This window comes from Fusarium proliferatum (assembly GCF_900067095.1).
Source record: "Fusarium proliferatum ET1 genome assembly, contig: FPRO_scaffold009, whole genome shotgun sequence".
NCBI lineage: Eukaryota > Fungi > Ascomycota > Sordariomycetes > Hypocreales > Nectriaceae > Fusarium > Fusarium proliferatum.
The window spans coordinates 180,605-202,527 of record NW_022194798.1 but is presented as its reverse complement, the minus strand read 5'-3'; the positions used below and the strand labels follow the sequence as shown (position 1 = coordinate 202,527).

Sequence of the window (21,923 nt, the reverse complement as noted above, 5' to 3'; positions counted from 1 at the left end):
CATCAGTATGTAGCCAACAACTCAGACATGTAGAGACGATTATACGTCTTCTAGGAACCTTTCAACCATATTTCCTGATCGTAGTCGGCAGGCTAGCAGGGAGCAGGCATTGCTAAATGGACCAAAGGCTGAACCAGCAAGGCAATACGATCACACTCGGCCCTGGCGTCCCTCACCAAGGTATGATAATTGGCCAGCGGAGTTTTGTTCAAAGTCATGGGTGGAGCTAATTGGTCTCTGTGAAACACTCAATTTGGCACATCCATCTTATCGGTAAAGAAGTCACAGAGGCTGTATCCAAGATGGTCCCTCTTCATGAGTTGACCATCCATGATTGGTCGCTGGCGTTTTGTTCGGTACCCTGCGAGATGCTCATTGGTCGTCTGCATTTTGTATGCTGTGTCGATCCCCGACTACCAAAAATCACGTTGGGGAGAAGCCCAAAAGCCTCACCGCAAATGCGAGTCACATTGACTAGGGTCTTGATTCGTCAACGGTAGCTTCCTCTCTGTGACTGGTCCGTAGCGTTTTGTACGGCTCCACTGAGGCTCTCTTGCAAGCTGCTTTGCGTCAGCGTGTGCTGTCTCGGATTTTTCTTGTGTCACCCAGGAGTACGGAGTAGGGATGTCAGCTTTGTTGGAGGTCGCTGATTGGGCAACGACGTTTTGCTCAACAGGCCTCCGTGCGTTAGTGTAAGACAGAGGCGTCCATGGTGGTGGCACTTGCGGTTCGCCAGTAGTTTGAAGGGAAACGAGGCAGCGAGGGCGTCCCAACTTGGCTGAAGCAAGATTTGGACATTTAAACGGCTGTGCTTTCGCCACTTTCTCCAATGGCTAACTCCTCATCATCATCTTCTCACCTTCTAGCCCCCACTTTCATACTTATGCCGATTGCCAGCCATATCCTATTCCCACTTGTCGCTGATTGCTACCTATCTTATTCACCATGGATCCCGTCTTCATGGAACTCCTTCCACAATCAGATGATGATAAATTCCTTTCCCTCCCTTACGAAGAACGATGGAGCAATCTAAAGCGAGTAATCGTCCACCTTTACACCCGCAAACGTGCAAGCGATGGGCGCACAGCAACTCTGGACCAGGTGGTCGAATTCATGAGGACCTATTACTCCTTCCATGCGGCGTACGTAACCCTTCATACTTCCCAGTCTATCCATCTACCTCTATTGCGCCCTGTCGAGGTGCCACCAGTATTCCAACTAACGGCCTTTGATGGTAGCCACACTGAGTATCGGCGACGTTTCAAAGACTGGGGCGTTACCAAGCGCATGACAACAAAGGCCAAGGACGCCACCACCAGTGCTCTTGTGAAGAGGAAACAACCTGGAGCGAGTGTGTCTGATGTCGTAACCCAACACGATGGCAAAAATACTCCTTTTGAGTATAAGAAGCTGAAAAGATATCTGATCAGCAGAAAGGCCTGCCTTGATATCGCACCTGGCTTGTATGCTCCTCCACCAGTGCAAATCATCAAATTTCTGCTGATATTTATCTAGACTTTCCTCATGGAACCTCCCCTACGCTGCTTTGATTTCCTCCTTCCCCCAGGATCCCGAAGCTCGCTCACCTTTCGGACCTATTGGGCCAACACCAGATACCCTGCAAATCCAAAGCCCTGGACCTCTCACGCCTGGTCGCGCGGCATCTGGCCCATCACCAAGGATGCAACTTATATATGAGAAGCATAAGGAGCATTGCACGAGCCTTTTTCTGCAGGGGCGCCTTGAGCAACTTTTGGTTAGCCTTCCCAGAGAAGACCGCAGGTAAGTTGCTATGACCTTACTCTAGGTTGGAGCGTTAACGGAAAGCCCATCACTAACTCATATTAGCACAATGATCAATTACTTCCATGACTACTATATACACAGTTTCGTACTAGCAAAGAACTGGAGCCAGGAAATACCATACCCAAATTCAACACAGACGGTTGGCCTTACATCCCAAACACGGAATGCAAACAGTCCTTGGACGCCCTCAGCATTTCTCAACCTTTCTTCTGGGCCCTCTTCGCCCGAAGTCTCGAACACGACGAGTATAACTTGCCCACCAACACAGCTTTGTAAATGGTCCATTCATATATCATTCGAGTCTTATTACGGAGCCGTCGATCGCGTGGAGGCCACGGCTTTGGAGGATTCACAACCGCCAGCTGATCATGATGCACGCTCATTTGTGGACTCACTGCACCAGTCCATGGTTTCGAATGATTTCACCACCACGACCAAAGCAGACCTTCCTTTGGCCCAGGATATGATCACGAGGTCCTTAGAGGAGGATCCAGCTGCTCTCCAGTTAGATGCCTGGAAGCTAGCCATAATGGCGGGAAACACGGAGCTTTTATCGCAGCTAAGTGAAGACAATGGAAAGATACCGGAAGGAATCGAGGCCATATATCCCTTCCACCTTGCGGCTGCATTCCTGAATGGCGGCAACCAGTGCTGTAGAGTACTGACTGAGCTTCAAGAGCTTCTTCCATCAGCCTTCACCTTTTATCACAACATCGATGACCATGGACACACAATCCTTGATGCTCTAGTAGTGGATGTACTTCGCTCTCATACCAATATTCAACCTAGTGACGTAAGCCACGAGTTCAATTCGCCAAATCGGTTTCCTGGAGAAGAAAATGATATCTGTGGCAGATGGGATGCTGAAACCCCGACCGTCCGCGAGCTCTTCAAACAAGGATATGCACGGATCCCTACGAGATGGAAGCACCCCTTTTGTCACACAGCCGTACAAGCAATTTGTCACAGCATTATTGCTATTTTTGCCTCCCCCGCTTCCCCAAACATAAATAGTCAGAGCGGATTATTCGTGAGACGATGCACAGCTTGCGGCCTAGAGCTCAGGCTCAGGCCTCTGCACACGCTTGTTGTCACGTCCTTTCACCTGGCCCAGCAAGGAATGCCCGGGGAAACTCTATTTGGAGCACTTGCGATGATGTTATGTCTAATTAGTCTTGGAGCAGACGTTTCAATGACAGCAAATATTTCCGTCGAGGAAATATTGGGGTCTTCAGATGCTGGGGTGTGCCGTCACATGCAACTTTCACCACTAGATTTGATGCAGGCCGTCCCTGCTGATGTCATTGAAGCTTGGAGTGGCAGTTGCAGAGTTGGATGGGATTGTCTCACTGATGTGTTAGCTGTTGCCATGTCGCATCAGGAGCAAGGGCGAAGCGGCCGGTCTCAGAGATCGTCGAGTCCACAGGGAGACGAGTGGCCCAGTACTCCGGCGTCAAGTTTCAGCGAGTCCTCGAATCCTGACTCGTGTTCGTGGTCGTTCCGAGACACGTATCATAATGACTGGATTAACCTACCTTGTAACGGCCCCCGAATCGGTCTTCTCTGGGCCTCGATTCAGACAGAGCTCCTTACGTATCGCAGAGTTAGAGATGGAGATTCTTGGATATCTAAGAGCTTCTCCATGGAGGCGATTAAGCGTTGGCTCGATAAAGACGACACAGAACTTTCCATGCCTCTCGTTCAAAACCAAATGTTTAAAAGGCATACATCTTGTGGGTGGTTCAACATTGCCGAAGACTTTCTCTGCCCAATCGCCGAGGAAGTATGCACAGAGCACTTCATGAACATGGACATCTTTAGCAGGACATCATACATCGAGACACCTAACCTCCTCAGATCTTTCGAGGATGTATATCAGATAGAAGACAAAGAGGTTTAAAGTCATAGGGAAACAAGTTAACTAAACAAGCTAAGGATTTAGATTAAATTAGGCACTTAATATATGCTTTAATAGATATTACTATATTTTATAATACAAAATCTATATATTAGTTTATATTACAGAATAGATTTTTCACGCTGGTTTTTATACTATAGGTAGACTTTAATTTAAAGTAAATTCTTGTTCTGAAAATACAAGCGCTTCGTAGCAAGATAACTATCTTGCATACATATATATATATATATATATTAAGAATAAGCCTTCGCCCTTCACCACTCTTTTTGTGATGGAATTGATCAGGCTAGTTGAGACCCTGTAGCAGGACCTTGAACGCAGGCATTGGCTTCCCTTCAGTAAGTACTTGTGAGATACAGCGCCCAATGTGCATACGATCCTACTCTATAACCTGTCCTACATAATAATCGGTTAAAAACGTGGTATTATAGACAGCGAAGCTTCTCATCGAGATTTACAGACACCTGGACAAATTTACTCTCCGCCACAGCGAATGCCGCCTGAGTTCCTACCTCTCTGCAAATAGCAAGCGTCTGGATCTGCTTCACTGTGCCTGTCGTCAACCTCCACACCTCCGAATTAGTATCGATGTCTTTGGTCTTGGGCCAATCCAGGAGTTCAAGCCCGACAAAAACGGCAAATAGGGGAAATATGGTCAGAACGGACTGTGCCGACGACCATACAACGCAATTCTAGAAGCTCTGGAAAGGTGCTCGAAATTGAGGGACGTAATCATCCAGGATGAAACCATTGCCGATGTTATCCATGTATGCCACATTGGACTTCCTTACCAAATCAACATAGGTCGACGGGTAGACTGGAAGGTTCGTGGTCTTGCCAGAATGTGTTGGTAAACCTAGACCGCCACTGGTAACCTGATCACCTGGTAGACCAAATTTCTCTAGAAACCAATCTCTGGGATCCAAGAAGACAATGCCGATGATGACTTTGGTAGTTTTCTTACGGGCTGCCGGGCGAATTATCTTGACAAGAGCTTCACCCTCTTCGCTTTGCACGGACTTTCCGTCCAGTGTAATAAGGATGTAATCATAGGTCAAGGCGAGTATTGAGGATGGCTTGCCAAATAAGAGTAACTCGTGCATGGAAAATAGCTACATCGCAAATTAGGTTGATGCCATATCCATCAGCCAGCATGAACACGAAGAGCGCAATAAAAGGTTCTGCAGATGAGAACTATATATTCTTCTGCGAGGCAGACAAAGTAAAGTTATGATTAAGATATGATTATATTTAAATTTCTTCATTACTTATTAAGAGATATTTTAGTTTAAAGTTGTACCTGTTAAAGATGTTTTAGGGTTAATACCTAGGTAGTATATATCCACGGTATATTTTCAGGATTAAAACCCTCTACAGTTATACCATTTCCGAAACTTGCAAACTTTTGCTTCTTGTCCTCAAACTCCATATCATAGTCCTCCCATCTTACTATCTTTGTAGCGGCGTAGTAGTGCAGCATTGTCCCTGGCCAAGGAACTATGACTTTTCCATTAGAGAGCTTATCTGTGTTATAGTGTTTTAGCCCCTGCTGATATCAATGCTTGGTAAACGAGGCGATGACTTACACCACGATGAACATGGCCCCGTCCAGACCATCTCATGCATACGTGATTGAGCCCACTGGTTGAAAGCGTCTTGGGCTGACTGTTTAACACAGACCGATTTCAAGCAATCTGTCTGAAGCCTGTCTATTACTCTGATCATGTAGTCGCTCGCTCGCTCGATTCCCGGGTATGCTGAACCGTTCACTGGACACATGGGCGGATTGAAAACTTGATTCCAGATTCTTAGCTTCGTTGGAAAAACGATACCCGGAGTGAGTTGACGTACCGAAGAAGTTAGGGAAGCCAGCGACTGTTGCTGCCAAGTAGCTCTCATAACCACCCTCCATTGACCATAGGTCTGACAAATCAGCTGCTCCCCGGCCTTTAATTGGAAACCTTGGCGTATAAGGCTCGAATCCTGTACCGCAGACAATTATATCATATGTACGCCGTTTGCCGTCACTCGTGATGATAGCATCTCCTTCCACTAGCTTGATAGGGGTAGAAATGAGCTCAACATTCGACTGATTCAAAGCCTCCATGTACATGTCGGCAGGTGTGAAACGGCGACAACCAGCCTTGTAGTCAGTTGGAAGGAGAGCCTCTAAAGCATGCGGATCCTCAATCTTTTTGATCATGTGCTGCTTTGCAGTTTGTGTAAATTCTTCCGCAGCTTTTGACTCGGCCCAAAGACCTTTAAAACTATGGGCTAGCTTTTGTTCCAGCTGTTGGCGGAATTGGAGGTATGAGCTAGGGTTATTTTCAAACTCCTCGATTGTATCTTTGGAATCTGTATGCACGTTAGAAGAAGCTGAGGCTATGTACTTGGGAAGATGGTGCTAACAGTTGACCTGCGGTTCTCCATTGTGAGAGAAGACATGCGGGACCAGATATGTTGGTCCACGAATAAAATTGCCAATAGATTTCGCATCTGCGTATGTTATTAAAACTCCTGAACTCTATAGTCATAGTCTCACCTTTGCTTAACTTGGCTAAACACTGGGTTGAGCTTGCTCCATTTCCTATCACAGCTATATCCTTACCACGATAGTCTAAGCCGCTTTGCCAGTCAGCTGTGTGTATTACAGATCCTTGAAACTTGTTAAGGCCTTCTATGTCTGGTAGCTTCCAGTTGTTCAGCCTTCCTGTGGCAAGAATGAAAACATCGCATTTGACCTTGATTTCTTTGTCAGGAACCCCACTTTTTTGCAAGGTAACATGCCATTCAGAGTGTCTCTCATCCCAACTTGCTCCGGTGCATGTTGTATTGAATTGAATGTATTGTCGGAGATTGAATTTAGTCACCGTCGCTTTCAGATAATCCAGAATTTCAGATGCCTCTGCATACAAGCGGCTCCACCGAGGATTGGGGTTCCAGCTGTATTGGTAGGCGTGGGATGGGATATCACATGAGCATCTTGTATATGTCAGCAATTGCCCATGGCGAAATACTAGTAAATAGGGCCCCTACCCAGGGTATCTATTTTCGGCCCAGGTTCCTCCTTCCTGGCTGTTCTTATCGTAAGCAGTGATGCTGACATTTTGTAACCGTGTAGTTACGTCTTTTAAACACTGAATACCCGATATTCTGTAAAGTTTAACTAATGAAATAGGTGATAATGGTGGTCGTCTTACCCAGCGCCTATAACGATAATACGAAGAGGCTTCGGGATAAAGGCTGTCGGGGATGGATCCATGTTGAGATTATACCGTGTAATCTCGCTTGTAGAGCAATAAAAATAGATTGGATAAAAAGGTAAGAGATATAGAAACGTAACTGGAAAGCTACAGAGAGAAGTTAACAACTACTGGTAGACTAACATATGTCCTCCTACTTTATATCACCATCATTTTGGTCATATAAAAACCAAGAACTTCAGTCTATGATAATAGAGGTTAGTGGCAAAACGGAACTGGTACTGAGTCTACAAGGTCCTCCCTGCATCGAGATCAACATCATTAGAAATTCCACCAGCTTAAACAATACGCTGACGTATTTATTGTGCTGATAGGGAGGGGCATCAGTGGTATTGCAAGCCAGCAGTCGGTATTCCTTGCGTAATTTTTTGTTCATCTCAAAATTTCTTCGCTTATAACCACAGGTTGTGTTTCGGGAAAGCTACAGTCACCGCCTGCGTGTCTCACATTTTCCAAGTTTACAAAAAGCGGAAGCGTAACGATGCATATGTATGGCTGCTTATCAACATTCTATATGCATATGCCATTCGTCAAGTCAAGAGTTCGGGCTGAGACATCCCCACCAAGTAATTACCAGCTGACCAGTTGGCTTGAAAACATCAATGGGCCACTGCAGACTTGAGCAAATTGCAGACGGTCACTTTCCTCTCGGGATTGGCTGTTTTTCATGTCTTGGCTGTACCTCTGCCGTGCAAGGTTTCATTGAGAGTCCCATGCGATCCCATAGGAGCGGCAGTCATCGCGTAAACATGGAACTGCGAAGGCGATCATCCCCCTATGCATGCAATTGAGTCGACTTTGATGTCAGTATGATGTAAAGATATATTCCTCATCATCGATTGATAGTATGAATGACCTCATGCAGCAAAATACGGTGTGTATCAAAGCCAAGTTTGATAGGTGAGGCGGCAGCAAGAATCTCGATTCATGGTTACTTGTTGTGAAGGGTAGTTCGGCCATACACCTTTGTATCGGTTTGAGGGTATAGGGATAAGAAGAATATTGGTCGCCGTGCAAATTCGGATATAAATGAGTCACTTCTCTATCCCAGTTAACGTAGTTTCAAAAACCCAACACACGCCTAAGACCACCATTCAAAAGCAAAAAACTATCGATTCCATAATGAGACAATACCTGAGTGAAGCTGCTGGTGACGCCTGTCCCACTGAACCTGCCATCTGGCAAAGATTACAGGACTCTGCTTCCAAATACCCTAATAGGCTTGCAGTAGCTAGCCTTCATCAGCCGCCAGATCTCTACAATGTCTCCAATGATACATCGAAGCATGACTACCTGCGCTGGTCATATGCGGAGCTTCATGTGGCGGTTGATAGATTTGCCTCTTCGCTTTGGCGTCTAGGTGCGAGATCCGGAATGGCCCTGGCGACAATCTTGGATAACCGAGTCGAGTTCATTATTATCTCTTGGGCTGCTCATAAACTTGGATTAACTCTGGTGCCCATCAACCCACGAACGCTAGACCAACCTGATGAAGCAGACCATATGCTCAGCAAGGCAGGAGTCGCTATTGTCGTCCTGCAAGATGCCGACAAAGGTGACCTACTCAAGTCCCAGCACAAAATCAACATCTTTGTCACAGGTACACCATTAAATGGATCTTGGACTTCCTTCTCAGCCTTAGTAGACCACGAAGTCAAGGTAGAAACGACCAGAGAGAAACAGATGCCTCAGAGCCCGGTACTTGTTCTTTTTACAAGTGGCACCACCTCAAAGCCCAAGGGCGTGCCACATACTGACACAACACTCAACGCCTTCTGTCAGAACCTTGGCCTTGGAGGAGTCTCTAACACTAATGTGTTTTGTTCTGTCCTACCCAATAATCATGCCATGGGGTGTTTCTTTCCTCTTCATTTCATGATGCATGGGGGCGCTGTCGTATTCCCTAGCCCTACCTTTGATGCATCAGAAACGGCAAAAGCCCTGGAGACAGAGAGCGTCACTCACTTTGCATGTGTTCCTACTGTACTTTCCGCCCTTGTCGAGGTTCTGGAATCACGAAGCACCATTTTCCGCTCAAACTTGCAAGACACTTGCCTATCTGGGGCATCTGTGACACCCGAGCATATCCGACAAGCTTTCACTACGCTTAAGAGTAAAGGGGTTTCGACAGGATTCGGCATGACTGAAGGAAGTCCTATCTGGGCTTCTCCTAGGAACAAGCCAGAGGATCTGATCATTGGGAATCTATCTATTTCTGGTTCTGTATCACCAGGTGCCCGTGTTCGAATTTGCGCACCCGACACCCAGACGCCTCTGCCAGTAGGTCAAATTGGAGAAATCCACGAGACTGGGCCTGGCACAATTACGTCTTACCTTGACAAAGAAGAGGCTTCCGAAAAATTCTACAAGGATGAGCAAGGGAGAACATGGTTCGTGACAGGTGATGAGGGTGTCATGTACGCAGACGGGCGATTCAGCGTCACAGGGAGATACAAGGACATGATCATTCGGGGAGGCGAAAACATTTCTCCAGCAGTTATCGAAGGTGTCATAAGCCAGCATTGTAATATTCAGGTATGGTGAATTAACCGAGCCCACATTTACACCGAGTTCAGCGGCTAATTCGTCTCCTAGGGTTATGTGGTGGGTGTAGCTGATGACATTGCAGGGGAAGTTCCGGTACTTGTACTCCCAGACAAAGGACTTGAGATTTCATCAAGCATCCGTGACCTCATTCACCGCCACCTCGGCCCTGCCTTCGTGCCAGAACGCATCTTGACGCTAAGCCATCTTGGAATCGAAAAGGTTCCAATAACCTCATCTGGCAAAATCCAGAAATCGCAGCTTTCGTCCATAGTTAGTGAGTTCCTTAGCCGCGAGGAAGAGGCGCCAGAACAAACCTCCGAATCTCAACTTCGAAATCCGGTCCTTGCTGCTTACGCCAAAGCCACCAATATCCCGGCTGATACCCTCGAAACAAGAGCAGAGGTATCTCAATTTACAGACAGTATCACCTTAATGAGAGTTAGAGCCTACCTGCGAAAGAACACAGGCCTCGTTTTGACTGCAAAAGAAATGTCCCAGCATCCAACTATTGAGTCTCAGATTGGGTTACTTCAAGAACGGACTCCTGATCAAAGGTTCGATCCGCCAAAGGAGCTAGTTTTCAGAGGGCCTCCAAAGTTGGATGAACTAGAGCTATTAGTTGGAGATGTTGATGAGGCTCAAAATATGGTTTCGAAGATCTCCAAGGTATTGGAGAACAAAGGCTTCAGTTGGTCTCAGGTATCAGACGTCATTCCCATGAATGATTCCCTACAGGTTCTGCAAGATACGGGTTTTCTGGACACTTGCAACTTTTCCATTGCCGTTCAGACAGATTCATCAAGCGTTCAGGTTCGTAAGAAACCTCTCGATTCTTTGAAGCGAATGATGCTAACTGTTTCAGGATCTTCGTTCGGCGCTACAGAGAACCCTACCCTATCACCCAATTCTAACCTCTTTCGTTGTCGTCGACAGCAAGAACAAGGCATACTATGTGACACTGAAAGTCCAAGACCATCTATGGGATTCTTATCTGATCGATGGGGGGTCAGTTGATACTATAGAGCAATTTCAACAAATGGCTGTTGACTTTCACCAGCCCGACCTGTCAGCCAGGCCTGGGCCTTTGTTTTCTTGCCTCCTCACCCACATTGAAGAGACTGGTTCAGCTGGAATGATAGTTTATGGTAAGCAGAGCTGTTCTTCCGCTTTCAGGGTTCTGTCAACCTAATCATATCTTCAAGTGCATCACGTTGTGCAAGATGCGTCATCATTTCGACTCTTTTTTGAGGATCTGGATCAATCGCTCAAGAATATCCGTGCCAGAATCATTCCACACAAAGACTTCAAGGCCTGGGCAGATTCTTATCACTCTCTGAGACACTCGCCAGCTGCAACAAAAAGTGTCAAATTCCACGTGCAGCGATTGTCCGACTTATACAACCACAAAGCCGCCGTGTATCCCCCGGCAAGGGTTCCTCGACAAATCATCACTGAGAGTCCCGATGGTTTAGACCACAGCTTCGACGCACCTGGGCTAGTGCAGATGAGAGAAGAGAATCCTCAAATCTCTGCAGCTGTCGTGCTTAAAGCAGCCATGGCCCTGGTCAACGTACAGCGGACAGGGCTTAGCCATTCCATCTACTTCAACTTTGAAGCTGGTAGGGGCCAGTTTCCTTTTCTAGCGGACGCACTCCAGGCTTTGAATCCAGATACGTTTGAGTCTTCAGATGTGAATGGGCCACTTCTACAACATGTCTGCAACTTGATAGAGGTGCCGCGCGACGAGACTGCCATGATATTCCTCAATCGCTTGCAAGAAGATCAAGTCAGTCTCACAGCTAATGCGCATGCTCCAATGAGGCGCATAATCGAGGAACTCGATGCTGAAGGCAATGGTAGTGGTAAGATTTTCTTGGACGCTTTGAGTACTCAATTCCTTACGTGGGTTCCTGGCTTGCTCGGCGAGCACGAGAAGATACAGGTAGGCAAGATTGGAATCAGATGTGCGGCGGGGCTTGTTGTTGTTGCATCTATAGGAGGACCAGCCGCTACAACTTATATGCTATCTATGCGGTGGGATGTCGCAAACTATTCGCGTCAGGAAACGAAGGCCTTTACACAAGATCTTCAGTCGGCTGTTTTATGGCTTACCGCAACTTCAAATCAGCATCGCCCAATAAGAGAGTTCCTGAAGGTCATTGATTGTAAGTAAGAATGTTAGTTTTAAGATATGCTTTTTTATCTATTGTTTTATACAAGTCATCCAAAGGCATACATGCGCGAGCTTAGAGGGCGCTTAGAGTTTATGCCAACACAACCTTTCCTGAATTCTAATACGGGTTATCGGTAGAAAATCAGCTTATGTCAATTCAATGTCGGTCAGGCTTGCCCTACACTTAGCTACACTTCCCAGATACTTACCCTGTTGAGATCTCGCCCAAGCGACACAGTCCTTATTGTTGGCAGCATTGAGAACTCTTATGTTTATGTACTGACTACTATTGAAGATGATGCGATAGCTAGTGGGTTTTGCTCTATTTCTAAAAACGCTAGCCTTTTGGGCAACATGTTGTAACTGGATCGTGAGGCACTTTCGTCTGAAGCCTGAGTGTGAGTTACCTGGCTGAGTGCATTTTGACGAGTTCTCTCGGTGTAGGCACCTGGTCGTAGAGGGATGTCCTTTAGAAAATTCCACTGTAGAGTCGATTTTTACTTGACCTCAAGCTGCCGCTGCGGGATACTGAAACATCTGCAAAGTCATAATTAAGATACATATTGTCTCCGGCTTGGTTGTAAACATAAAAGAGTTATCCTCTCTAATTACAATATAATACTTATATTATATACCTTACACACTGCCCTTATAGCTCTTATAGCAACATCTATACTTAATTTACTAACTTAATAGTATTATTAAATTTATTATAAATTTTAACCTTTTAACTTTAATTCTTAATATTATTATTTAGCTTTTTAATAATTATAAAGAATAATATATAATATTAAAAGGTAATTGAAAATTCTTTAATAATTAATTAATTTTTATTATATAATTATAAATACTTTATAATGAACTTCATTATTATCTTTTATACTCTTATACTTATTAATAACAATATAAATAGCTATATATAAATTATCTTTTTTACCTTTATATATTAAAATCTCTTTAACTTAATACTTCTTACTCCTTAAGTATTTATATTAAAAGATATATTAATATAATAAAACTAATTATTAAAATACTTTATATTTATATATAGTATATTATATATTTTGAAACGAAATAAAACTAATAATAAATCTATCTCAAGTGTGGTGGAATTTAACCGGAGCTCTGACCTGATGAATCGATAGCATGTGCTTTTGCTAGGGCAGTTGGAGTAGCGTGAGGCGCGTGATGGAAGTACCACATTGCACTCAAAGTGAAGTAATTTCATTGTAGTAGTGAGAAGGTCTTTAGGTTGCTATGTGAATCAGCAAGGATACTATCCGACACTACTGATAGATCTGTGTCTCTAAAACGTCTTCTGCATAGCTTGCTTTTTCTCAGGAAAATCTCCTATTAAATGACGCGGAATCCCATGGGAAAGTGATCCCGATGGGTCCGTAAAGTACTCCTTCCTTCCTGCCTTATGAACTCGACCGTTGATGATAATAACATTAAGTTTATCGTGATTCTGCAGGACAGAGATGTCTTGCAGGGGATCACCGTCAACAAGTATGCAGTCGGCATAGTATCCAGGCTGGATCCTACCGAGCTCGTGGCCCCTCATCAACAGCGCAGCAACTCCAGCAGTTGCAGCGATGATGCTCTCGTGCGGAGTAAAACCAAGCAGCTTGACGAAATGCTCAAGATCACGCGCATATGTTCCGTGAGGCGTCCACGCAAAGCCGTAATCACTGTAGAAGTTAATACTGTGATTGAAGAAGAACAGCGCAGTGGCTTACCCTCCCGGTAGAACGACAATTCCCCGTCTGTGCATCTCGCGCAGTCCAGCGACGGCGATGTCAAGCTCTCGCTTGTATCCCGCTTTCTCCGCGGTCTCGTGCGAATATCCAAACGCCTCGGCTTCGTATGTCGTAGCAACCAGCCAGTTGATAGCTGGGACAACGATGTATCTCTCTCGCTCGCGTTCCAGCATGTCCATCCCTATAAAGGTAAGCTTCAGGTAATAGCAAGAATGATGGTCGGCATACATACCTTCATCATCAATGTAGCTGCCGTGATATATAACATCCACACCATGCTTCACACACATCTTGATCGAATCTCTAGCTCGAGCATGTGCGCACAGTCGTTTTCCGCGCTTGTGTGCCTCATCGACGCAAGCAGCCATTTCTTCGTCGTTGAAATAACAGTCCTGCGCTGAGCGAATTTCGGTGATTTCCTCGCCCGAGATGCTGAGCTTGATGTTGTCGACGCCGATATTTTCGATGTTGTATCTGATCACGTCGCGCATTTCTATCAGGTTAGCCCGGGTACTTGATTCTCATGACCAACCTACCATCAGGACCGTCAGCAAATCGCGTAATACCCGCGACCAATTCGCCTTCGGGCTTGGCGATCTCTCTTGCGTTGGCAAGATAACGAGGACCTGGAACATCACCGGCGTTGATTGCGTCTCGAACCACCACATCCAGACGGTCTTTAGCCGAGGCCGCTCCGAAACACCTTGTAATGAGAGTTAAAACTGCCGCGTAGCAAAAGCATACAGATACCTACATGGTGTATCCCGAATCAAGAAAGCATTGGGCACTCTTGATTGTCAGGAGAACATGCTCTTCAACCTCGAGCTCTCCGAGTCTGTTGAGGTCACCTCCATTCCAGGTGAAATGAGTATGTCCATCTCCAAGGCCTGACATGAGTGTTCTGCCTCTTCCCTCAAAGACGCGAACAGTAGGGTCTTTCTCGAGCTCTTCCCTGTTAAGGACCTGACCAACATCACTGATCCTTTCACCTGTCTTTGGTCAGGTTGCGTTATTCATTCCTCTTTTACAACGTACCTCGAATCAAGACATCGCCTTTGTAAGGCTCACGGCCCGTAGACTCAATAATATTGACATTTTTAAAGAGAATCTTTGACTCCGGGTGTGTTCCTTCAATCTCGTACTTTTTGGGCTGGAGCTTCTTGTCAAGCTTCAAGTTATTGATGAACTCGACATTTTTAGGAAGGCTTTGGGCAAAGGTTGTCTGTCCAAACCAGGAATCATGGGGCCCCTGAGGCCACGAAGTCTTGATGGTTTCTCCTTTAGTCATTGTCGAGTGTACGTGAACTGTGCTTATCGCTGAAAGACATAGGCCTATACGAGATAAGACGAGCTTATACATACCCCACGGGGAAGCATAATTATGTACAGAGGAACGCTTAGCCAGGACACATCTCCGCGCGGCGTCCTATGTCAGCTGTGCCACCCACGGCAATTCACATCTCCGAGACTTGGAGTAGCCTTCCCCGCGCATCGCCGCCATCTCCGTGTGTGGCGTTTCGTGGAATGCGGGGATCGCCATCAACTTGATTCTGAGGGGCTTGGGCTTGGGATAACCGAGGTCGAGCCGTCGGAGTTAAGACAGGTGTGTCATTTTCTTGCCTACACAAGTTCCAACCGACCCCAGGGGCCATAGGAAGTCCAACAATTGTTGAACTATACACTTATCCATTATTTTATTCACTTCATCATTTACTTATCATGTTTTGGTCCAACTTCAAGTCTTGTTTGACACAGCCGTCCAGCGCTGTGGTCGACGCTACTTTAGACAAAAAAGCTGATTTTTCGCCCTCCGTGGCATTTGTTGAACACTCGAGCAGCCCAAGCCGATGTAAGCCAGCGCCAACAGCCACTGAAAGCAGCGCCTTGCCTTTCATTGAACCAGAGACAGTCGCAGATGCGTGCCGCAACGGTCACCTATGGGTCATAATAGACGACATCATCTACGACTGTACAGACTTTGTGCACAATCATCCTGGCGGCGCTCGTGTTATCGAATCTTTTAGAGGCAGCAATTGCTCGTGGCAGTTCTGGAGATTTCACTGTGAGAAGGATCTGACCGAATTTGGTAGACCGCTTCGCATAGGGCGGACGAAAGGAATTGTAAACAAATTCATGGAGCCCCCGAGATTTGTTGGACTTCGGAAGTTTTGGAATTCAGATTATTAGGTACTTTAAATTTTGAGATAACTCTCAACCCAGCCAAGGCACTGACGTGATCAAGACTTGTAGAATATGGCAATAATTGGGAGACTTATCTTTGTGGAGGCTATGCGCATATTGCCTTTGGAAGCCTAAAGTTAATTGGTATTTTTCAGTGTGTTGGCTTGATATGTCTCGTTGAGATATCATAAGCTTTAACTATCAATCAGTAGAGTATAGCATTCAACTATGGCCATCATCCATCAGCTGTTGCAGTCTCTATCTGTAATAGCTCTGCATGAAATGCTGTGATAATGGCTTTTTATTGGCGAATTGTTAGTTTGATATGCGATAAAAAGGGAAGTATCTACGGGGGACTGTACAGAACTTCTGGAAAAACTGTGCCAGTCTCAGGTGATCATAATGCATTGTGTAGATTCTATTCTGCGATATTTTCTCCACTAATCTTGTAGTTACAGGAAGTTCGCAACTGCTTGAGCAACGCCACCAACATCCTCAAAAACATGCCAATGTCCAACGTTGCTCAACACTACAAGTTGTGCACCTTGGATGCGAGACGCATACTTCTCACATAGAGACGCGGGAGAAACCTTGTCTTCGTCACCGGTAATGATTAGAGTCCTGGCTTGTATCTGCTCAACCTTGAGCTCCTTGGTAGCCCCGGCGAGTGCCCAAGTTGCTTTGGCATAGGATTCGGGGTCTTGGCCAAGAAGACTGAGTCTGACAGCAGCGATTGCGACGGGGTTAGTCTGTTTGGAGTGCGCTGATGTACCTGCATCCACTACAGCATCCACAACATGTGCCATGCCCGAGCTTCTGACTATAGCCGCACGTGCATACGCGCCTTTAGATGCTGCATCTGGTAGAGGCGATGGAGGGGGCCCGAGAAGGACCAACCTGCCAACAAGACTAGGGTTACTCAACGTGAAGTTGAGGGCTGCCAAACATCCAAGGGAATGGGCGAATAGGGTAGCAGGGGAGGACGAAGTAATATTGGCTGCATCGAAGATGGATCGAATGTCCTGCGCAAACGACTCAATACTCAGCTTGCTGAGGGGATGGGTCGGGCTGAGACCATGGCCTTCCAAGTCAAATAAGTGAAGGGAGTTGTTCTCAGATAGAGAAAGCTTGGAGATCAGGGGGGTCCAGTACTCCTGAGTGCCGCCCAGCCCGTGCACAAAGACGATATAGTGATTTCCAGATCCTTTCCTCTGGTAGTTAAGTTGCTTGCCATTGAGTTTGGTGAGCCTGACACCAGCGTCAAGAGTCTTGGCCAAGTTGTTGATGCGGAATGGCGACTCGGAAGAAACCCGCTGGACCGTTGGGTTCTCAGTCTCAGCTGTTCCAATCCTATTGGACAAGGTTCCCAGCCCTGTGACAGAGACAGAAACCTCATCGCCGGGCTGGAGAAAAACCGGTGGGTTCTTACCAATGCCAACACCAGCGGGCTTTACATAACAGTCAGCCACGATTCAACTTCAGCTGATATTTGATCAGGGATAGGCCTAACTTACAGTACCAGTAGCAATGACATCACCAGGCTGCAGTGTTTGGCCCTCGGAAATAGTCTTGATTAAGGTGGGGATGGAAAAGATGAGATCTTCAGTAGTAGAGCTTTGCCTAGGCTCACCGTTGACATGGGTCTCGACCTTCAGAACAGATGGCAGGTTGTTTTTCGAAACAGCGACAGGGCCCTGTAAAAGACAATTAGTTAATGACTCATAGTCGGGGTTAGGTTTGACTTGACTTACCATTGGACAGAAGGTATCGGGGGATTTTCCAATGAAGAACTGCTTGTGGTCGCGCTGACGCTCGCGCGCAGTCATATCATTGATGTTGGTGTAGCCCCAGACGTAGTCCCATGCATCGGCTTCACTAACACGGTACCCTGTCTTGCCGATAATGACGCCAATCTCTCCCTCATAATCCAGAGTTTGTGAGAACTCGGGGTGAGGAAGTATAGTCTCCCCATGAGCGATGATGGACGTAGCCCTTTTGGTAAAGATGACAGGATGACTAGGTCGGTCTGTTTTATCAGAACTGTCATACCCTGAACTGTTGAACTCTTTGGCGTGCTCCATGTAATTCTTGCCGACAGCCATGATGTCTCGGCCAGAAATGGGCGCCAGTAACTTGACATCGTTGGCCGGAAGCGGGTCACCGTCGGGAATGACTTGAGATGCTCCCGCAGCTATGACCTCGTAGAGGTTCCTCACGGGGGTTCCAGAAGTGAAGCTCAGCGGCTGGATGGTGCCATTGGCCAGGTCGTAGTGACCAACACGAGGCAAGCCCGTGGTGGGATGGACGTAGGCAGCGTATTGCATAATGTTGGAAGTAGACTGAGATCCCATTCTGGCTCACTGGTTGGACAATGCTTGGTTCAGGCTGAGATTAACCAGAATCAGCCGAGTAAATAAATAAGAGCTAATAAAATATGTATCAATTACTCTTGTCGAAACCGGTTGGCTGTTTGTGCGTGCGGCAGACGGAGAAGACGGAGATGGCGGTGAAGAGCGGAGATGACGGAGATGAGGGAGTGCGGGGAAGGTAAGGGGACAAGAGCGGACATTCTCGGGCCTGGAATCTTTTTCTGGGGTACAGCGGGAAGGACTCCTATGGAAACCGCTTGGGATGAAGTCGCTTCAGTTGCTCGGAATAGGATGGTATGATGTCGAGAATCCCTTTATTATTAACCCCGTCCCTCGCGATCGGAGAAGACTTCCCTGCAGCATCTTATCAGTACATTTCACCACTAAAGAACCGAACCGTCTCTGAATAGCACACATTGCGCACCATGTCCGACGGAGAAAACAAGCTACGACCGAGCACGACAGCAGGTGGCCATGTTGAGGACCGCGGGCAACCGGCCCTCCCTGTCGTGCATCGGCGTTTTGCCAACCCATCACCACTGGGTCTGCTCTCTTTCGCCACAGGTACCGCGCTGAAGCCATCCATTCGCCTTGACACTCCCAAGCTGACCGAAAAAGGTATCTTTCTCATTTCCAGCTTCGGTGTTCACGCTCGTGGAATCCAGACTCCGAATGTCATGATTGCCGTGCTGATCTTCTTCGGCGGCATCTGTCAGTACATCGTCGGGATCATGGAGTTCATCACTGGCAATACCTTTGGCACAGCTGTCTTCATGTCCTACGGCGCCTTCAACATCTCGTACAGCATGATCTACCTTCCTGGTTCGGGCATTATTGCTGCATATACGGATGAGTCGGGTGTCTTGAGTCCAGACTTCCAGCAGGCCATCGCCATGTATATATGGGCATGGTTCATCCTCACAGTCATCTATACCATAGCCGCAGTCCGAAGCTCCTGGGTCCTCTTCCTTGACCTGTTGGCATTGGATATCTGCCTTATCTTACTTGCTGCTGGCAATATGGTAAATAGTACCTCTGTCCTCAACGCAGGTTATGCTTTTGGTTACTTGGTTGCTTTTATGAGCTGTAAGTCAATTTCCCTCCAGAGCCATGCCATTACTGAACACCTTCCCAAGATTGGGCTGGTTGTGCAGGTCTCTTTGCCGGAGGTGTTACTCCATTCGACGTTCCTACCTTCCCGATGTATAAAGACGCATAAGTTGGACCTGTTAGAAGTGTTGTTCAGCGGCCATTAAGCCACTCCATGAGTGATCAAGGCTCTTATATGAACTAATGGCCAATACAATTATTCCATGGAGTAATAGTTTTTATTAGTGTAAATGTGACGATATGTCATTTCAATTGTTTATTTCTACTTAAAGTGAAATTTCACAAACAGACTGGATGTCATCAAAATCCATGTTCCCTGGTAGCTGATTTTGGATATGTACAAGGTACAATCTGTCTACGGCTCTTGTGAATCGATCTTGCCACTTGACGCACTAAAGCAACACTCTGTGCTAAACCATAATGCATTCATCACAGTATTCAACATCTAGGTTTGAATCTCGTTAGGTAGAGATGGATTTTTGTGATTTCCGCCACACTTTAAAAGTAGGTGCCAATAAACAGGCAAAGGAGACTGTTTACAGTACCCAAGACTTTGATGCTGACATTGAGTTCAACTCCTTCTACTCAAATACATTTTCCATAGATCCATGCTCTAAGATCGTGACCCAACCTTCCCAACCCATGTTGGAAGGAGATAGCCATTGCTGGGGTGCCAGGTTCTCGATATACTCGTCAAATAGCTCTGCATCATTTCCATGGGACGAATCGGAGGGATGGTACATAGATTCACACCTTGTGCTTGAATCACGAGTATTCATGACGCTCCTACTTGCGCATTAGTATTATATAGTCATAGCCATATACCAAAAGTGCATACGTACAATAGCTTTTCTAAAATCGGGGTCGCTCTAGTACAAATCGCACTGATCCCGGTTTCCATGAAATACCGAAACACTTGAAGTGAGTCGCGAATAAGTTCCTGAAACGAATTCTTGGTTGAGGAATCGAGATTTATGCCACTCATGCAGATATGAGCAAGACACACTGCAGCATGGAATGCGTGAAAACTTCCCAGTCCACGGTTATACCACTGGTACGGATGGAAGCTTGGATTTTCGTGAAACGTATGATGTATACCAAGCAATTCTTTAGAACTCTCGATGCATTTAGTCTGGGAACTAAACCAGTCCTCGCGAGTAAAGCCAGAGGCGCCCTGTCGCAGGACCAGCCGGTGGAGGAGGAGAGTGAGTTGGTGCGTGTAGCCGAAGAGGATATTAAGTTGGACAGAGTGGTGGGCTGCAATTGAGACGTCGAAGAGGTATTTGTAGTTCAGCTTTTCTCGCATCGCTACTATCTCTGCATCGAGGGCCTGGACTTTGTCGTAGCTGGCTGTGCGTGAGGATTCAAACACGTGGCTACAGATGCGCGTGCAAAGATCGTAAAGCTCAAACTTGAGTAGTAGATATGACATCTGAGTCGGTCCTTCTCGAGATTGTGGTATGTGATAGCCAACTACAAGTTCATTATCGTTGACATCAAGCGGTGGCTTCACGGTCGAAGGTATATGAGTGGCATCCAAGATACCTAGAGTTGTGTTCTGTATCGTGTAAAGCATTTTCAATCCAGCCCAGCATCGGCGTCTTTCTTCCGCTCTGATTGGATCCATCTGGAAGACTGTTGGCTCAATATGGCAGCCAAGAGAGAGTGCGATATTCCGTGCCGCACCGAGCAAAGCCCACGATTGTCCATGAGTATGATTGATTCCGTATATCAAAATCACCAGAGTTTGCAGAGTGTTCATGTTGTGTCTCCATAGATAGTGATCTGCTTCGAGGCATTGCATGACCCCTCCTCTATATCGGCTACTAAGTAACGACATGTTGTCGAGCACAGATTTGCGTTTACCCAGCTCTCGAAGCAGCGGGCTATCTTGAGGCAAGGCGATGACGGCTATGCTGAGTATGGCGAACAATAGCGCCAGCCAAGGCAAGGATACTTTCTCGGGGTCAGACTGAAAGCGAAGGTAGTCAATTTCGAATGTAGGGTCGTGCAGGATATGAAAAAGCTATGATACTATTCGTCAGAGAGCGAAAGGATAATAGCACGCTCGCTGGGATACTCACTGGTGCAAAAGTGTCAAAATAGAGCTTCTTAAGTTGCTCGCAATAAGAGGCAGGAGGGAGCAACTCTAGCAGATCAGCAATGCTTGAGTTGTTCATAGAGAATGGCATGGATCCGCATATGTTTTCAGCCATGTCCGTCTTCACTCCAACCACGACAGGATTGTTTTGAATCATAGGCGACAATTGTGAAGAGACCGACTCAAATCGCTCATGCCCAGATTCATATCGGATAATGACTCCAATTGGCGGCATGGCTGTATGAGGTTGGGTGAGTGACGAATCACTTTGGGTGGAAGACCAAGTGGTTGCCGACTGCTGGAGGGTCGATTCCGGCGAAAGAAAATCTGCTGCCTGTTCTTGTCCTGGCCCTGCTTCCTGTTCTTCTTCCAGCTCCAGTCCTGTATGTGGCGTTCTGGGCTCTGGACCAGCACTCGAGACGCTTTGTCGCAGCAATTCCTCGAGTCGGTCGATGCGAGCCACAAGAGCCGAGTTGTCGGCATGTCGAGGCAACAGAACATTACGCAGTGACGATTGATCTCGAAGATAGATGCACTCGTTGACCGGTACGCCCCTGCGTACACAAGTGTCGCAAGGCGCTCGGCCACGGCTGTTGTTGCGTGGGCACTTGATCTTCCGTCGGCGACATGGCTCGCAGCTGAGAGGCATGCGGCGGTTGCTTGGGCCTGGACCTGTTACTGGCATTTTAGCCTGG

At 46.7% G+C, this 21,923-nt stretch overlaps 8 protein-coding genes across 8 annotated transcripts; 4 read left to right on the top strand and 4 right to left on the bottom strand.

The window, feature by feature from the left end:
• Positions 1–945: 945 nt before the first annotated feature.
• On the top strand, positions 946–3,706 carry FPRO_15749 (uncharacterized protein; the record flags this gene model as incomplete). Its single annotated transcript, XM_031219897.1, has 3 exons — positions 946–1,463; positions 1,516–1,782; positions 1,849–3,706. 3 exons carry the CDS (start codon positions 946–948, stop codon positions 3,704–3,706), a joined length of 2,643 nt encoding a protein of 880 aa, XP_031085610.1.
• Positions 3,707–4,416: 710 nt separating this feature from the next.
• Positions 4,417–6,986, bottom strand: FPRO_15750 (monooxygenase family protein; the record flags this gene model as incomplete). Its single annotated transcript, XM_031219896.1, has 8 exons — positions 4,417–4,836; positions 5,100–5,248; positions 5,311–5,517; positions 5,576–6,079; positions 6,134–6,220; positions 6,267–6,706; positions 6,761–6,877; positions 6,925–6,986. The coding sequence occupies 8 exons, from the start codon at positions 6,984–6,986 to the stop codon at positions 4,417–4,419; spliced, it is 1,986 nt and encodes a 661-aa protein (XP_031085609.1).
• A 1,123-nt stretch (positions 6,987–8,109) lies between these two features.
• Positions 8,110–11,707, top strand: FPRO_15751 (uncharacterized protein; the record flags this gene model as incomplete). Its single annotated transcript, XM_031219895.1, has 4 exons — positions 8,110–9,522; positions 9,583–10,344; positions 10,397–10,679; positions 10,737–11,707. The coding sequence occupies 4 exons, from the start codon at positions 8,110–8,112 to the stop codon at positions 11,705–11,707; spliced, it is 3,429 nt and encodes a 1,142-aa protein (XP_031085608.1).
• Positions 11,708–13,013: 1,306 nt separating this feature from the next.
• FPRO_15752 (putative Similarity to Methanobacterium aryldialkylphosphatase related protein) lies at positions 13,014–14,755 on the bottom strand (the record flags this gene model as incomplete). The annotated part of the gene is made up of 6 exons (XM_031219894.1): positions 13,014–13,398; positions 13,447–13,648; positions 13,700–13,960; positions 14,004–14,170; positions 14,222–14,456; positions 14,503–14,755. The coding sequence occupies 6 exons, from the start codon at positions 14,753–14,755 to the stop codon at positions 13,014–13,016; spliced, it is 1,503 nt and encodes a 500-aa protein (XP_031085607.1).
• Positions 14,756–15,186: 431 nt separating this feature from the next.
• FPRO_15753 (uncharacterized protein) lies at positions 15,187–15,654 on the top strand (the record flags this gene model as incomplete). Its single annotated transcript, XM_031219893.1, has 1 exon — positions 15,187–15,654. One exon carries the CDS (start codon positions 15,187–15,189, stop codon positions 15,652–15,654), a length of 468 nt encoding a protein of 155 aa, XP_031085606.1.
• Positions 15,655–16,100: 446 nt separating this feature from the next.
• On the bottom strand, positions 16,101–17,999 carry FPRO_15754 (uncharacterized protein; the record flags this gene model as incomplete). Its single annotated transcript, XM_031219891.1, has 3 exons — positions 16,101–17,096; positions 17,163–17,342; positions 17,400–17,999. The coding sequence occupies 3 exons, from the start codon at positions 17,997–17,999 to the stop codon at positions 16,101–16,103; spliced, it is 1,776 nt and encodes a 591-aa protein (XP_031085605.1).
• A 443-nt stretch (positions 18,000–18,442) lies between these two features.
• On the top strand, positions 18,443–19,236 carry FPRO_15755 (putative FUN34-transmembrane protein involved in ammonia production; the record flags this gene model as incomplete). Its single annotated transcript, XM_031219890.1, has 2 exons — positions 18,443–19,103; positions 19,154–19,236. 2 exons carry the CDS (start codon positions 18,443–18,445, stop codon positions 19,234–19,236), a joined length of 744 nt encoding a protein of 247 aa, XP_031085604.1.
• Positions 19,237–19,708: 472 nt separating this feature from the next.
• Positions 19,709–21,913, bottom strand: FPRO_15756 (uncharacterized protein; the record flags this gene model as incomplete). The annotated part of the gene is made up of 3 exons (XM_031219889.1): positions 19,709–19,913; positions 19,970–21,153; positions 21,212–21,913. The coding sequence occupies 3 exons, from the start codon at positions 21,911–21,913 to the stop codon at positions 19,709–19,711; spliced, it is 2,091 nt and encodes a 696-aa protein (XP_031085603.1).
• Positions 21,914–21,923: the final 10 nt, after the last annotated feature.